This window comes from Larus michahellis, chromosome 10 (genome assembly GCF_964199755.1).
Source record: "Larus michahellis chromosome 10, bLarMic1.1, whole genome shotgun sequence".
NCBI lineage: Eukaryota > Metazoa > Chordata > Aves > Charadriiformes > Laridae > Larus > Larus michahellis.
Window position 1 is genome coordinate 12576841 of NC_133905.1, and position 18061 is coordinate 12594901.

General features: G+C 39.4%; 1 protein-coding gene across 2 annotated transcripts in view; it reads right to left on the reverse strand.

Moving 5' to 3' along the window:
* The window catches only part of CNTN3 (contactin 3), a 113901-nt gene that overhangs the window by 15694 nt on the left and 80146 nt on the right, over nt 1-18061 (reverse strand). For both annotated transcript variants that reach the window (XM_074603053.1, XM_074603055.1), the window contains exons 7-11: nt 16037-16173; nt 13616-13745; nt 12263-12413; nt 2147-2274; nt 516-691 (exon numbers count right to left, since the gene is read on the reverse strand). In XM_074603053.1, the coding sequence (XP_074459154.1) occupies nt 516-691; nt 2147-2274; nt 12263-12413; nt 13616-13745; nt 16037-16173 (722 nt within the window). The remainder of the gene's footprint in view (nt 1-515; nt 692-2146; nt 2275-12262; nt 12414-13615; nt 13746-16036; nt 16174-18061) is intronic.

The following is an 18061-nucleotide window of genomic DNA, read 5'->3' on the forward strand; positions in this document are numbered from 1 at the left end:
TTAATGCTTTACTTTTCATGTTTTGATTAGAAGGCTAAATTCTAAAAACAATTAACGTCACCATCCCCGTTCCCCACTCCCCAGCGGCATCTCTGCATCCTGCATAGGAAATACTGAAAGAGATCCATGGCTTCTCACCCGGGGAGGCTCAGGCAGCATGTTGAGGGATACACTAGGGATAAAAGTGCAGGAAAAATAAGGATAGATGGGATATTTTGTTTGGCTGGGGCTCACAAAGTCTGAGGCAAGTTCCTCAATCTACCATTGCTGTATTTCATGTGATCTTGGGAAAGTCACATAGGGTCAGGTGCAGAAACAGAAGTGGGCACTTGCAATACTTCAGGTCTAAAATCTAAGGTGATGTGCAGTAAACTATCTCAATGACTGATTTCCCTCCAACACAGAAGAAAATTCTACACGCTCAGAAGAGAAGAAACATCCTAATTTCACCCTGTTGAAAAAAGAAAACAAGCAAACCTGGCTGTGCTGCAGAAGACAAGGTGTTTGCAACTTACCCCTCCAACCTTCTCAAAATGAGAAGCATCTTTCTGGAAATCGGTGAGCGTTCCATTGAAATACCAGGTGAAGCTGATGTCCAGTATAGGATCGTGCTGAACCTGGCAAGGCAAAACGACACTTTCTCCGACAGTGACGTCCATGTTGGAAGGTGCCAGAATGATCCTGGTTGGCTCTGTTGAGAGCAGAAATATCAGTTATTGGATTCCTGTATTGCTGAGCTTTGCTCACTACTAATATTCTGCCACGTTCTTCAAATCTGATTAATGACAGTCACTTCAAATTATGCAGCTGGACTGTAAATGCTGCTGCCCGACCCCTGTTGTTGGAGCATTGTGTCCTTGCACATTTACCAGTGGGAGCTACTCGACACTGAAAAGGTAAATTTTAACCTGCTGTGGACAGGCCAATATACTTTACAAAGCTAAATGCACTGCAACCCACAGCAATGAAATTACCGTTCAAGAGCGTGTGTGATTCTCAGCAATAACACTCATGTTTTGGAGCAGGAAGCTGTAGTAGCAGCCACTGGGAAGATTAAGAGGTGGGAGTGAGAGAAGGAGCTAATAAAATCTGGAAACTAGAGGAAATCTACATAGAGTAGAATGCAGTGGATATTTGGGTCCATGTATCATATAGAATATAAATAGTGTCATTAAGAACAGCTGCTTGTTATTCCAGAATCACAGTAATGGAAAAAAATCTCAAGTACTGTAAATACTGTAAAAATAAAATTTAATTCTAGAAATCCTTTGTATGTAATTCTATTATTTGTATATAAAGGGACATGAATCATTTAGGAGCACAGACTGAAAATGTGAGGCTGTTAATTCACTGAACAAGATAATTCCATTTGGATCTATGATATATATAGGATATGTAATGCAGTAGGATATTAGATAATTCTGAGTTTGGAAAAAATCTTTCAGATATTCCAATCTTTAAAAAAGAACGTCATGAGAAAAGACATTCTTCAGATAAACGTCACAAACTACCGGTCCTTTTAATCCACTATCTCAGACAGCAGCTAGTAATGGATGACTGACTTAGAGGAAGGGGCAAGAACCCTTTTAACAACAATTATTTATCCTATCCTATTTGCTTTTGAAAGACTGTATTCTACTGCCCGTGGTGTCCCTGAACGCTCCTGCAGCTGGAGTTTCTACCACATATTTTTCCATAAGCAAACAGCACATAGTTCCTTAGGGCTAAACAGATTTTGGACTGGAATATAAAATTACCTCACAATTTCTTTTTTGACTGCCATGTTTTTTTCCTCAACAAATTAAAAAAAAAAACCCAAACTTAAAGGCATAATTGCACTGATTTAATATTTAGATAAGTGAGAGAAGGGAGATGAGTGTTCAGAACTCCCTCACATCTGAGAAATATCTTTGTCAAAGACAGAAAATCCCAGTCTGTTTCCTCTCAACTGCAAAAAAGACGTATAGCAAATATTCTTTTATTTTTTTATACTGTTAAATATTTAACTTCTCACACTCTTTACTTTCTACCACATTAGCACTTTTTACTAAGCAAACTCGGACTCCGCATCTTTGCAGACTTCTGTTGCAGAGTTTGTAATTCAGTGTACGTCACCTCTCAGATGACCCTCGGCCACCTCACCAACCTGTAACTATTAAGTTTGTTGAGCCACTGGCTGTTCCAAACTGGTTTGTTGCCAGGCACGTGTAGCTTCCAGCATCAGCTTTGGTCACATTAGCTATTCTTAGTCCTCCATCCTTTAGTAACATGATTCTAAAAAATCACGAAGAGATTTTAAAAGTTGCAGTGTTGTTTTGTAGACAGAATGCTTTAATACTCATACTGTTACCGTTGAAAATTTTGTGGCCATAGACTGACAATATACAACAAGTTTGAACCCATCTGTATATTACTTATCATTTTGGACACCGATGTTCAAGGTACGTATGTGTGCATATGTATGTTTGTGGGTGTGAGAGAGAGAAATCCCACGTTAACTCCATCTTTTTCAGCTGCAAATTGAAACTAGAAGAATTTTCAACTGTATTATGTTGTTTACCTCATGCAGTCTTGCACGGTAACTTTGAAATAACTGTCTATCATTATTGTGATGATGGAATAGGACTTTTCACAAGCAATCCACATTTTGCACATCTCAGGATTCACCAATACAAACCACAGATACAAACCTACCAGACACTGCACTGGCATCAACAGCTCATTTGAACAACTGCCTCTCCAGAGGAGGATTCAGCAAGTATAAACTCAGCATTTCTTTAGAAAGCAAACCCAGACTTCACACTGCTCCAGTTCCGTCTCAGTTCGTCACCCACACTGAGCAGGAGTGACCTGCAGACATGGTAAGGGTACGCCTTGTGGAAGGACTTGAAGGAAAGAAAATTCCCTCTACCCCACACAAACTCCACCAGTGAAAATCACACCTAATGGCCAGATAGGGTGGAACAAAACAGAAAGATGTGTATAAAAGATGTGGACAAAAGACAACTTGCATTACTGATAGAGACAGCAGAGCACCAGCATCCCAACAGCAGAGGTGACATCCTGGACACCAGCACTGGTAGGATGTAAAGGTGAGGCTAATTTGACTCCCTCTTTCCCTATTTCTAGTCCTCCCATCTGTCATATCCTTAGATGCAGGACCTTCTGCCAGGTCTTCCCTAAGATAACCTGGAGCAGCTATATAACTAACTGCATATAAAATGTATATAATATAATAATAAAAAAGTAAACAACATTCACCTGCTAATGCCTAATTCTAGCTCTGATCACATCAATCCATTTCCAAGGCACCAAACAAATCACAGCGAGCCCATTCTGCCGGCTCCCTAAGCCCCCTGGCTAGCAGGTATTTTGGAAATGCCCCAAACACCCACAATCTAAATACACAGAATCAACAGACCAACAAGCAACGTTAACACTCCAGGCGAACCTCTAACTGCATTAGTTGGAGTCTTACACAGTTGTCAGAGTAAGTAGCAGCTGAGGAGACGACAAATGTCCTGAAACTTAACATTGCTATCTTCCCTTTCTCGGAAACATTACGAGAATTTTGCCTTCTCACTTGCACGTACTTCATTATTAACCTGCTTCTTTATTCAGTACAAAATTAACTAAATACACACACACCTCCCTGCTGCTCTTTTTAACATACTTGAGGCAAATTAGTATCAACGGATCTTCATCATTTGTCCCAACTTAGATTTAGTTCTCTGAAGTTAAATACATACTAAAAGAAGTAGCTGGAGAAGTCTGCTGGGTTAGGTGGGGATTGGGATCACTTGGGATCTTCTCAAAACTTGTCCCACGCGTGGGATCAGCAGGATGCTCATTTGAAAAAACAGGTTCCTTGCTCTTCTGGCATTCAGGTGCTGTTTCTAACAGCTCAGTGCGAGCAATTCTCCGTGTGAAGCCCTGCACGTGCAATGGTGGCTGAGGAAGGGGAACGCAAGCTGCAGGGGAAGGGAAGCCTGTAAAGACTTCCAGGACTGAGGGCAGGCACAGCTAAGCTGCACCTGCTGATCACACCACCTCGCATTCAACTGCATTGCCAAAATAAAAGTTGGCCCTTAAAAGGTATATGCTTCAGTAAACTGCACAGTCATTAATTATTTATATTGATTTATATTATAAATAATACAGTGGGTTGGGTGGGTTTTTTAAGCAATTTGTCTGAAGCCGTATTTTGGAGAATAATTAAGTTGGTAAATAAGGGCAGCAGAATGCAACTTTGGCATTTCACGGGTTCGGTGAACTTATCCCTCACCCTTAACTCCTCTGATCCTCCAAACCCACGCTCACCAGTCGCAGACCATGGCGGTGGGAGTCTCTCATGGCTCTGCAGTTCTGCTGCTCCTTTCCCTCAGCAGCAAGTTCACCTCATCCTCAAGGCCACACGGAGACCCCTTTTTCAATGCCTGAAAGCAGGAGTCTGGATTCCTTCCACAGCTGCACTCATATTACACAGCTCTTTACAATGAAACATACTCTAGAAATGAGCACAACTTTTAATTGTTTTTCATAATTATTCTGAATTGCCTTTTCTATTCTTTTAAAAAAGGACATCTTCTTAAAAAATGGGCAACACTCATTGCTGCAGCTGAAATACATTTCCTTTGGGCAAAGGTGATACAATAATGAAACGAACAGATGCAAATTATAAGTGATAACAAGTCACCTTGTTAAAATGACAGACAAAAGCATCTTATGTGGGGGAGAAGAGAGTTACAAATAGACAGACAGTTAAATCAGTTTACATCTGGAGGTAACCATCTTCCCATCTCCCCAGGTGCACTGAGGAGCCTAAGCCAACGTGGTGGTGTTTGAGGTGTACTTGTAAAGAGGGTGGTGCTTCATCAGCGCCAGCACCGCTGACCTCCCTCAGACTCATTAACTTGCTTTGGAAAATGCCTACCTAATATTTGACTGCACTTTATATTAGATGGAATGCTTATAATTAATTACGTCTTCCAATACGGTTTATAGGTATTTTAAATGTGTTGAAGACGTGATTAATACATTTTATAGCTATATAAATGTATATAATGACATATAAAAATATATAATGACATTAATAAAAGGTGTTAAAATATATCAATTATGGTTGCAAGCAAGCTATTGAAACGTTGGACTAGCTCTCTGCATATTTTGCATATATTGCATCGTCTACTTTGAAGCAAATTCCAGTAGAAAAGCTGCAAACCCAAATAAAAATGCAACAGTGTTGACAAAGCCTCAGATCAAACAAAGGAAAAAAATAGGATCGGCGTATAAACCAGAAAATGTCTATTGTTTAATTAAAATGAATCACATTCAGTGCTCTGAGCTATCTCCAAGTCTAGCTTGCCTTAAAATAATTAAGCAATAGGCTTATTAAAACCAAGACATAATTAAGAATCTTTTTTTTTCCCCAGAATTAAAAAAAAAAACCAAAACCAACCAACAAATCAATTCCAGAAAAAAATTATTGTAAAAACAAAATCTTTGCTGGTAAACTAAAAAGAGAAACTCTTTAGTTTTTCAACTGCAGAACAGTAAACACAGTGCAGCCTATGAAACCACTAAAGCCAGAAACTAAAGCTGTACCCCTTCCTCCTGAAACACTGGACAAATTAAAACTTTTAGTATACTTAAAATTATTAGATATTCAGATGTGATAAAAGCAAAGGTACGGTGGCTGGACGGCTGCGAGGAAGCAATCTGAATCTCTAACACAGAAAAATAACACAAGCTTTGGCGTTCCCTGTATCTACAAGAGTTTTTCCAATACGTTTTGCCGAAGGCCAGCAATTTTTAAAGTGAATTCCATTTTCAACAGCCTGCACACTTTTGACGCACTGGCAAATGGCAGAAAATTTTAGCCCTGTAAAACAGAGAAAACTGGTGGAGTAATGCTGGAACTGGTGGAAAACCCATTTGCACAACTGGAGACTGATTTAGGACCTGTTTGGTCATCAGATCAAAACATCATTGACAAAATCATCATCCCTCGCTAACTCTTAAGCAAAATTGGGGGACATCAATCTTTGAGAAGATTCTTTTTTTCCAGTAGTCAAAAGGATGGCATTAAAACACCCCAACTAACCAAACCTACAACACGCAAATGTCTTAACTCATGCCCACGCTCTTTGACCAAGGTCAACAGAATGGAGAGAGGGATTAACCAACTTCAGGACTTGAGGGTTCCTGACTTGAGGGGGCCCATGTTGGCAAAACTATGAGAGTCTTCCTGTGCCACCCAGACTAGGAGCACGTTTGGTGTTACAGATCTTCCAGACAGCTGAGGGACTTCAATGGAGTTGCAGTCTCCATCAATTCTGCCCAGTGTGTCAGGTTTTACTCATGAGACCATAATTTGTTATTAGTTACCTTAGTCATAATCAACCATAGAGAAAACCAACTGTGAAATGAGCATGTGTAGTTTTCATACTGATATTTTACTATTGTTACAGATTGCATCAAATTTTCATATTTTCAGATATTGACATACAAATCATGTGGGACTAGAGGACAAGTCGTGCTCCAGGATGCCAATCCAAGGTCAGACAACTTCAGTATCTGTAATGTAAGAGTATTCAAGCTGTTCTGCATCCACTGTCCCCAGAGCTACTTGCTTAGAGAGCTGGGACAGTATTCTCTATAGGTTTGTAGAGTATTTACCTTACTCACCCAAATCCTGTTAAATCGACCTGTTGGTGTACTGTAACCACACACACAACTAAGGGCCAGAATATGCCTCAGGATCCAAAACCATAAGGCTGCCACCTGAAACTTGGTGTCATTAATGAAACTGTTAATGAATGCGAATTTGTTCATCCTCCTGTGACAATGCCTTATTACTAAAATGGCAGACATAATCACACTAAGCAATCACTGCTTTTCTCTTTGTCAGATTATTCAGCAGAAAAGCCAACTATTTTGGATCCTTATTGATATGATAATAAATATAAACATACTGCTTTCCAGTTCGTAACACTTCAGTACAAAGGAACAGCGGAAAAGTGGGTCAAAAGTGCCTTTTTATGTATCAATCAAATTCCAACTAAATTAAACCAGATTAATCAAGAAGAAAGTCAGAGGAAAAAAACTCCAAACTCCTATTGAAGTACTGGTAAGTAAATGCATTACTTTCCACATGACAGCATTTCAAACTTTAATGCAAAATGAAATAAAAATACTTAATTCAAACTGTAAGGAAGATAAAACCAATAACTGATACTTCTAAGAATCATGCAACATTTTATCGGGAATTATTTCTCTTCTTTTCTTTCCCCCTTAATTTGACATCACTTGGCCACAGTTTAAGATGCTAAAACTGGAGTTTTTTAAGAGAATTGCATTGGAATGGCTTTTAGTCAAGTTACAGTTTGCAGCATCTTTTTGTCTTTTTCTAGTCTTGTTAAATCTAGAAATATCTAGGAATAAAGGCGGATTTGTTTACACGTGAAACACTGTTACACATGATTTCAGAATTCCTAGTATTAATCTGTTTCCAGTCAGGTATTTGAGCCAGGAGCACAGGAACCACTACAACCAACATGCAGCAACTGTATAGTACTATGTATCAATTAAAAATCATATAAATTATATCATATAAAAATCATAAAAAATAATAAAATTTTATAAATTTAAAGAAGTCTTTAAAGGGGTTATCTATGTTGCAGCATACTTTGGTATGTCTTCTGTTTTTGATAAGACAAACTAGCATCAAGTGCATTTAACCTTGGTTAAACGTCTGATCCTCCTCTTTTTTGGAGGATAAAAGAAAAATAAAAGCACATCCATGTGGAGATGGAGGTGTCTCAGGCCAGCTTTTCAACACAGAAGAAGGTACATGAAGGCAACTACAGTTCGCATCCTCCGCGCTCTCCACCTGGAGGCCCTGGAAACTATGGTCTGCTATCAGTAGATGCTGCTCCAGATTCATCTGGAATAAACAAAACCTAGTTGTGGCTTAATGGCTACAGATAATATATACGTTAGAGAAAATTTTTAAAGGTCTTACGAGATGGTTGGCAAAGAACAGCCTGAGTGAGTACAACTGCTCCCAGTGTGATGGTTCATACTATAACTGTAATACAGGGTGAAAACTGACCCGTGCCAGGTAATCAGGTACCGTGTGTACCTCACCTGACAGTCATTAAAGACAAGAGGATTCTTGCTAATTCTTGACTGTTTTGCTCATTGCATCACCCAAAATTATTTATTTCCAAGGTCCAAAACTGCATTCTGGCGGGAAGCATTTTTTCCTTCAGTACCCAATTAATTTAATTTTCCTTTTCTTTCTTTCTGCATGTTCAACAGTGACACCTATGCTTTCAGTTCTCTCTGCATTCCACTGCTTTTCACTGTCTAGCTCTCTTCATTCCAGATATTCTAGAAAAAAAAAATCACATACTTTGCAAAACTAACAAGAAGCAAGATAGTATTCTTCAACGTTGAGCGATTTCTCAGTCCAGAGCCCATGAATCCATTTTGAATTATATTTTCTTCCCTCCACAAGACATATCATATTCAGCTCATTTAATTAAAATTTACTGAGTCATTATCCAAATCTTGTACATACTGAAAACACAGCACCATTTAAAAATAAATTAAGAATACAAGTAGAAGTGTCATCAAAATGAATATCTTTCAGGCTTTACTAAAGTAATGCAGTCAGTATCTCCAGCGAAACACAAATTCTCTTATGACAAAATACTAGGAAAACACTGAAGTTAATCTTAGAGTATTTGTGCTTTATTTTTATTATTCAAATGGCAGTTTTCTTAAAACATACCGATTCTGTCCATGGTGCTGCATCTTATGTGACATTTTTACCTTTACAGTTTTCATTGAGGACTAGTTCTACCGTCATGCCAAGCCATGTTTTGACTCTGAGCCTTCCAGAAAAAACTTCCTAAGCCCTCTAAGACTTCCAGAAAGTTTGGGTACAGCCCAAATTAGCATGGTCTAACCGTGGTATCTATACCAGAGTGCTGGTGGAGCGTGCTGGCACATCCTCAGAAGAGGACATGCTCCAACATTGTGTACTTTTACATGAAAAACAAAAGATTACACTGTCCCCGTTCCCTAACAACGCTGAAAAACTCTGCTACACCCCAAGCAGACCTACCAAAACCAACAAGAACATGGTTTTTTATCCAGGGCAAATAGATTTGGGAAACTATACGTGTACTTATCCATGTGGAATTATACCACAAGGGCTGTTCCCTTGTAGGAGCTGACTTATGGAGATGAAATAACTTGCTGCACTCTCTGAAGACCCTGCTTGCTCTTTACAAGCAAATGGGATCTGTAAGGGAGGGGAGTCTCAGTCTCCATCACACTCAGTCTCTGTCCATCTCTCCTAAGGAGCGCTCTGTGAGCCTCAACCCTACTGTAGGTCTGAGCTCCAAACGTCATTAAGCTCATTCTGCCTCCCCTGCCCCTCCTAAGTAAACAGCATGCTGGATCTCCGTGTCCAGCATTACCCCTTTCGGGAACACATTCCTCCCTTTTCCTGCAATAAAAAAAGCCACCCTCCCCAACAGGCTTCTCCATTAGAAATGTAGTTAATGGTTGAAAAATGTACTGCTAATTGGAAACCCTTTCCTGAATTGCAACAATTGTAGAACTGCAAGAAATTTATGAATTGCAATTATTCATAGCGGACGGTAATGAACTGCAGTGCTTTCTGCAAAGAATCGTGTTTCTGCTTTTCTCTGAAGGCGAGTGTACTTCATTTAGATTAATTCAGGATTATTGGCTTGTTATTATGTTTCCTCTGTAAGCCATTTACAGTGTGCTGTCAAAAATACAGTAGGAGACACTTTGGCCTATATTTTGGAAATACCCGCACTTTTCAGAACTAAAAGCCATAATTTATATTCATAAATCTAAGCAGGCAGCATTTTCAGGAACTGAACATTACTTTCTTTAGGCTGGTACCATCACCACAAATGAAACTGGTGGGTACTAATTTTGAAGGGCAACCCAAAGCAACCATTAAGACCAGATCTGGTCATTCATTCAGACAGAAAGTTGACAAAGCGATGCAGAAGTGATGGCTGGAACGCTCTTCTCCCAGACATGTGTGGAGCCCTGCAAGATCCCTGCGTGCCTGGCAGCTCTGAATATCATGCGTTGAACCTACACAGGTTAGCTGAAGGCTGATGGCAAGAGGTAGGCAGGAAGGGGAAGGATGCCATTCTTCCTGCCTGCCTTTTTATAGAACTGGTATGGGGACAAAATCTAAGAATTTTCCTAAATGGAGAATATCAGGTGCTATGCATTTATGTACATACTTTACAAAAGTGACCATAAAAACAAGAACAATTCAGAATCATCAAAAAGCAACAGGCTTCACATGAGTTTTAGAGATCGTTGTGGCCCTGTGTTATTTATCTGTACGATATTATGTCATTACAAGATGATGGGAGGTTTCACGTAGAAATAAAAACCAACTAGGCTTATTTTGAATGAGTTTTTGCTTGCTTGCTTGCAGGCTTGCGGCTAGCTAGTGAGTCTGTGGTACTATGTCAAGCTCCATAATGACAGATGCCTTATCTTCTGCCAAATTGCCACATTTGACAACGCTTAACACTTGAACACATGAAAACTTTTGTGTTCCCTGTGAAGAAAGAGCCAGAGGTACACAGATCGAGATAACAGGGAGCATCCAAACCTTTTGGGTGCAAAGGAGAGAGCTCTGGACTTACAATGGAGCAAGTAATGGTCTCGATCGCAGCCTCTGAAAGTTTTGACTTATCTGGTAGCATGTTCTGCATTTAGAAATTTCAAAAGAAAATGCCGACGTGGTGTTTTACAGGAATAGGACTATAAGAATTTCACCTGGTTCAGAAATACCTTCCCAACAACAGGCTAAGCTTTGTACGACCTAACACAAAGACCTAGAGGAGCAGGGGTACATCCATGAAATCACAACACACTGCCAAAGCAATCCTCCTTCAAAAACAAAACGTTCATTTTCCTCACTCTCTTGTCTGGACTTTTGGACACTTCAGGGGTACCACTGTCCCCAGATTCCCCTGCTAAGTACAGGGTGATACCAGAGTGCTGCCAGAGGAACACTCACAGTCATCCTGTCCTCTGCTCCCAGGCAAATCCTGGGACTTTGTGTGGCTGTTGCTGTGACTACAGTCTGTTGCCAACTAAGCTACTCCAGCACCCAGCTGCAGAAAGGCTGACCTCAGGGCAAACTAAACTCCCAAATAGTTATTTTGCTCCTAGGAGGTTTTGCAGCCTGTACTGAGTGCTGAAGTACGGCAACTGGAATGTCCTAAGTATCAAACTGCCTAGCTTCATGCTAAATCAGATATTTATCTTAATTACACCTTTCATCCAAAGGTTTTTTTTTTCCTGTCCCAGTTCACACCCTGAAACTCCCGGTCCATGCAAATATTGAAAGGTAAAACAGAAAGCTTGAAAAGGCAATAATCTCTAACGCTGGAGAGCTGCAAAGCAAGGGGCGACTCCAGAGTGCAGAGCTGTACGCTTCTGTGTAGTCTCTTTACACAATTTTATCAGTAGACTTTTGCAATTTTAGTTTATGACTAATTCAATAGACTTTTAATGCTTATTGCTGGAAAAAAATGTTTACATGTTGTTGGAAGTCGATAGCCGAGGACATAGGTGAATCACAGACTCTCCACTGAGAATTACTAACACCAAAACACATTCATTACCATGTAAACACTAAAGCAATGGCGACATACATTACCATTGGTAGATAAAGTTTATGGTTGCTTGAAAAGAAGCTGAAAGTGTATTTTCATTTTCTTTTCCTGTTTTCATCTACTATTCTGGACCTTCCAATTATTAAATTATTTTTTTTCCTCTCTCAGCCACGTTATCGCCATGGCTGTAATATGCCTCATCTGCCTCCTTGCTACCATTTTCAGAGTATTTTGTTGAAAGCTTTTAACATTGTTTAATAGGCCTTGCCTTTCCAGTTTTCTATCAGTACCTGGTTCTCTCTAAATCAGGCCAAATTCAACATCAAACTGAAAATAAAATCTGTCCCTTGACCTTAAAGAAAGCAATATGCATGTACTCTCAGTGCTCGGATACAATAATTGAACCAAACAATTCCCCCAGCTCGCCAGACTTCTGAGAGAGTTTACAACTACGTGGATCTACATAGATTGTGGAACCGTTCTATGATTCCATGACACTATTGCATAAAAAGACATCAACAAGCTTTTTGTAAGATTAAAACAAATAAACCAATGTAACTTGATACCTTTCATTTTCGTGTAGCTGCTCACCTCCCTTCTTCCAGGAGCATTTGGCCTTAGGGGAAGCTTTGGGTTTGCATTCAAAATCAACTGTGCTGCCTATTTGAACCTGGATCAGTTTCTTCATCGGATTCTTGTAAAAATCTGGAGCAGAAGCTAAAACAGAAGGGATAGGAACAGTTAAATAAAGCACCTTTATTTATATTACTGATACTACTATTTAGCACTTACATGACACTTCTCGGATTCCAAATGTAATTAAAAACATGAATTAGTTCAAACGGATCTTTTATTGGACAATTATGTGTTTCTCCTCCTTAAACTGGTACAAAAGTAAAGGTCTCAGCTATGCAGAGTAGGTCACCTAAGGAAGCATGGCCAGAAGATCACATGGGCTTCACCTGAGCTGAAGCTCATGGAACCCAACGAGCGTTAAGCACATGCCTAACTTTACACCTTGCTGAATGTGAGCGTACATGACTTGTCTAAGTCCAGGGAGGGCCAACAACACCAGCAGTCTCATTAAAACTCAAGGAGCTGGTTGGCTTCTAGTTTCGTGTTAGAATGCACGTCAGATCGGATATGTTAGATGACACAAAATTACAGCACAGCTCATTCTGAATGGCTACAGTTTGCATTAACTAACAGTTAAAAAAAGGCACAATGAACTTTAAAAGGGAATTCAGTATTTTAGGAGACCAAGGCTGAGGGAGCAGCCTGCTGATTGACTGCAGTCTTAACAACAGAAAAGGAGTAACTCATCCCCAAAACACGCTGCTCTTACAGGCTTAGTTTTGAAATCGGTGCACACTGGAGGTAGAAATCGCACAAGCGTATGAGTGTGTTAAGGCAGCCACACGTTCAGGTTTCCCTCAAGCAAACAGTTGTCGCTATTTCAGACTCAAGCACACACCGCTGGAATGCCAATCCCTTGTCCCCTCGATGGAGAAAGGCTGCACGCAGGAGCAGCCTATTGCGTTTAAATGACAGGGCTCCCCTGGGAGCCGAAGGTCGGGGCAGCTCCTGATGTGCTGAGCCAGTGCTGCCTCCAGACCATGGGAGCCGTTTTCATCTTCGGCCCCGTGTCCTAGCCCCCATCTCTGCTCTTGCCCTAATTAATAATTTAGCGTGTTCTGTTTTAAAGCAATGAGTGATTGGGCTGCAAATCCTCTGGAAGCAGATGAGTCAATTCCTTGGCACTGCAGATAAAGATAGTAGGTCGACAACAATGTTTATTTCAGTGACAGCATCCAAGCAAGTTAAATTTGAGATCGCGACGAGGTGGAATACGAGGCAGGTGGAGGGGGCGCGGGGAGGGAGAATGAGGTTTGTGTTTTAGTGCAAAAGGAAAATCTTACCTACGACCCTGAGCTCCGCACTCGAATAGATGACACCATGTTTATTTTCAGCTATGCACTGGTATCTGCCAGAATCTGTCAGATTTAGATTTGATATTGTAAGTGCACCATTTTCAATTTGGATCCTTCCCTGAATATTAAGAAAAATATCTTTATTGATGATATATTGCCTGTGAAAAATTTAAAATAAGTAAGACATATAAATAAGAGAGCATAAATAGAATAATTGGGGTAAATGTAACAGCATAATCATGAGAACAATTCTAAAATAAGTGACATGACCACATCACGGTATGGTAATGGTGATCAAATATGGAGCCTTGGCAACACGGTGTATGAAATTGATTCTTCAAACTTGCTCAGTTTCACAGAGGCTTTGCAATCTCAAATACCCTCGTATTTCCCCAGAAATATGGACAAAATCCTCCTTGGCTCTTCGTGACAGACCGGAGTATCCAAACTATACAGATGGCACTGGCATTTTGTACTATTTAGAGATTTCACACATGCCATTTGCTAATGAGCTCTCTGCAATACCATGCAGAAAAAATTCCAACAGTCATTAAACAGAAGATACATATTTAAGTGCCTTAGAGACGACAAAGCTACTGAAGTATAGGGATCTTCTCACCTTGCTTATTCTTGGAAAGTTATATGAATTACGATAAGAAGTGACTAACTGGAAGGATGGAGTGGCAGGAACTGGTGAAAAAACAAACCAGTGAGAAAGACAAAAACCAAAGGAGCTTCTCTTTTTGGGAAAACCAGACAAACAATAACGAATAAAAGAACAAACTATACACTCAAAAACATTTTCTGGTATTTTTAATTATTTATCTGGAGGTGGCTCACCAGGCCTAAGGCAATGGCACTCACTCTCAGCCTTTTCTCAAGGGCATGTACTTCCAGTGAGTGGCCCCACTGCAGGGTGACTCTGGCTATCTATGGGCCGCCAGGATGGCTCGGCTCAGCTCCTTCCTTGACAGGTCCCCTCCTGGTTTATTGCAAGGTGCTCAGGCAGTTAGAGAAAGGACAAAAGCAGTCCCAAAGAGGAACAAGCTTGAGCCTCCATGTCCTGATCCTCTCTCTACCATCCCAAGCTGCTCTCCTTACAAACCATTTGTTTATGGAGAAGGGGAGCTAAGCAGAACAACCCCAGCAAGAGATTTTTGTGGTGGAGACCCACCATGAAGAAGGATTATTGCAGTACAGCAGCTGCAGACAACTGATCACAATACACACAGAAGTCCCATTCCGATATCTCCTCAGCGCTGGCTTTCGAAGAGTCAGTTTTATAGTTTACAGCTTAAATATTTCCAGAGTAATTCACACTTATGCCCTTACACCACGCCAAAAGACAGGACACCGATGCTCAAAAGTGGAGAAATTGGAAGACTGAATGAGAGAAGGTATTTTTGTACTTACTGAGGTAAAAAAGTACATTACCTTAGTTATATTGCGTGATATGGTAACAATGCCCTTAAATCACTGAGATGAGAGTTTTTGTACTCCCTCACTTAACCTGTCCACAAAACACTGCCAGTCCTTTTAGTGAGCGTGTAACTACAGCACTCTGAATGGTAAGAAATGTTTTTCAGTGCTTAGATCATTTTTCATAGCCATCCACTGAATTCACTTGAGCAGTCGCTCTCCTTCAACTGTGAGTGCCAACGTTGTGCACAATGCATTGGCCAAGGGCAAAATACCTTCCTGCAATGGGATTGTGCCCATAGTTTATATTCCTAATTACCTGAACCAGGCGGTTTTCCCAATGAAGCAGTGAGAATTAAAATCAATATGGGTATCACATGTTTCTCCGTGTTTCTGACCTGGGAGACCACATATCTCATCTTCTAAGTACAAAGTATTTTCCTTGTCACTGAATCATTACTTTCCATTAATTTGCTTGTAAAAACTTGTATTAAAGCAAATACCTACGTTAAATTACTGTTTATATTTCATACTTTGCATCAAGTAATGGTGACCTATGAAATTTTAGGATTTTCATCTTTTTGTCAAGAATCTTAAATATATTTTCTCATTACCTTTAATGAAATGCCCATAGCAAGTATTACAAAATAATTTAAGTTCTCTATCCCTCATTTATGGTTCTTAAAGTATAATTTTAATTAAACTTCCTTCTCCAGCCTTTTCTGACATACTGATTTTCTATAGAAAAGCAATTTTCTATCATTGCTTTTAAATCTCCTTTTAGCTGGAATGTTTTTGTACAACTTAATTTGTCTTTGTGTTTCTGGTATTGCAGCTTTTGAAGTTTCCATCTGGAGACTCTTGACAAACATAAGGAAACAAGTATCAAATATTTCTCTTGACTAATTACATGGACTTTTGCGAATTCTCACACTTACATGAAGTATTGTGAATTTTACATAGCATCATGTTTTCAAAACGGAATGTTACCTCTATTGACAGTTGGTCTCCATTCTTCAGCCACCTATATGACGGTTTGGGCTTCCCACTTGCTCTGCAATCCCAGTATAAGGTGTCCTCTACAGCAACTTCAATATCTTTTATCGTCTGGACCCAGTGAGGTTTCGCTACAGATGAAATACAGATCAACAACAAAGACTCTAATAAGTTATTGTTCCATATGAAAATCAAAGGGTTATTTTCCGCGGCACTCATCAGTTTCCTGCATGGACTGGTTTGTACCACCAGGGATTCTCACTGGTTCTGCTTCAAGTCACCTAATGAAAGAAATTATTCACTCTTCCTTTTATACCTTTTTACTACAAGCAGTAAACCAAAAGAAAATTGAGATTACAGATCACTAAAGCTGAACTAGTGAAACCAATATTAAAATCACTGATGATTAAACAACACAACTTTGAAATTGAGGTAAATGTAAGATAAAGAAATCAGTGGTGATACTGGAATTAAATAACTGACGTAGCGAAATCATCAAATTAATACTGAAGAGAATCCTTTAAGTCCTAAAAACCCAGTAATGGTATGTCAGCCTTTGTTCTAAATACCATTTGAATTGTTTTCTAATGCTAGTCAGTTCTTAACTGGATGAATACATGGATGAGACTGTTTTTGAAAGCATTAGTATTAGCACAGCATTTTGGTGATGCAAACCAGAATATGGCCTTAAGAAAGACCATAAAAATCACTAATTTTTGGAAATTTTTTGATTTATTAATACCTTATATCCTTCGAAATTACCTAGTATACAATTAAATTACCTAGTATACAATTAAAACTGTAAAGATAAGAGTTTAAAACATGTCTTACAGCTTTCATAGAGTAAAAAAAAAAAGCTCACTTGGCGAATAAACATCGCTGCATGAAAGACAACAGTTTATTCCTTTAGTGCTATTTTGCACTAAAGAAAGACATTTCTTTGAATGTATTCAATTTAATAGAAAGTTTCTAATCTCAATATATGCTATTTTTCCAAGAAAAGGTAAATTCTGGACATTGCATATGGAGAAAACTGATAAAAAGCAGGATGAAACTTGGTTGCAAATATATAGCTAAGGGCAAAAGAATTTTCCAGAGTCAATTTGATTACCTTAAAGATTTTCCTAAACTGGTAATTTAGGAAACTCTCATAACACACCTTATCAAAACAACTAGGAAAACAAAAGGCCCTGGTGATACAGCAAAATATTACTATTTAATAGATGAGTTTTGGAAGCACAGGAGGTCAGATTAATTCCTGTTGAACTTCCTATTACAATGGAGTTACAGTACCAATTAATTCAGACCAGGGAAATTAATGACTCGCCGATGGCCACAAGGGAAGTCTGCAGCAGAGCTGAGAGCTGAACCTGTTCCATCGCCATAGGCACAAGACCAGCAGACCAACGCTGGGATGAGGTTTGGTATTCATTTCATTAAAAAAGATTTATTCTTTTCTAGCATAGAAATTTTCTCTCCGTCCTATATTCTGCAACACAGCAATAAGATCTCAACATGATCACGTACTGCACCATCCCTTTATGATAACAAGGATTAATACTATTTATGATTTATATACACATACTTAGGATTAACTTCTCACAGAAGAACTTTCTACAATGTATTCATTGAGATATTAACTTAGGAGGTTTTGGAATTCAACCAGTATTTCCTGATAGTGAAACCTTCTGTTATTTCTTTTGTTTTGCACATCCCTTATGTCCCATGAGGATCAATGCCTTTCACTGATTTAGGGATGATATATTTTTTACACTTTCTTCATCAAGGTCAGCTCTAGAAGACAGGATAACCTGATCTTCATGTCAGGGAAATGTACTACCTTACTTGGTTAAATCTTGAAAGTTAATGTTGCAACACCGGAGTTCAAGAAAAAGCCATTGCTTTATCTCACATTGTCATTTGGCGTATTTGCCCCACATGTGTCAAGGGGATGAAAGCTCAGGGCTCCATGTCGGTGTGCTTCCTGCACTTCACATACCTAAAAATTTATGCAACAAG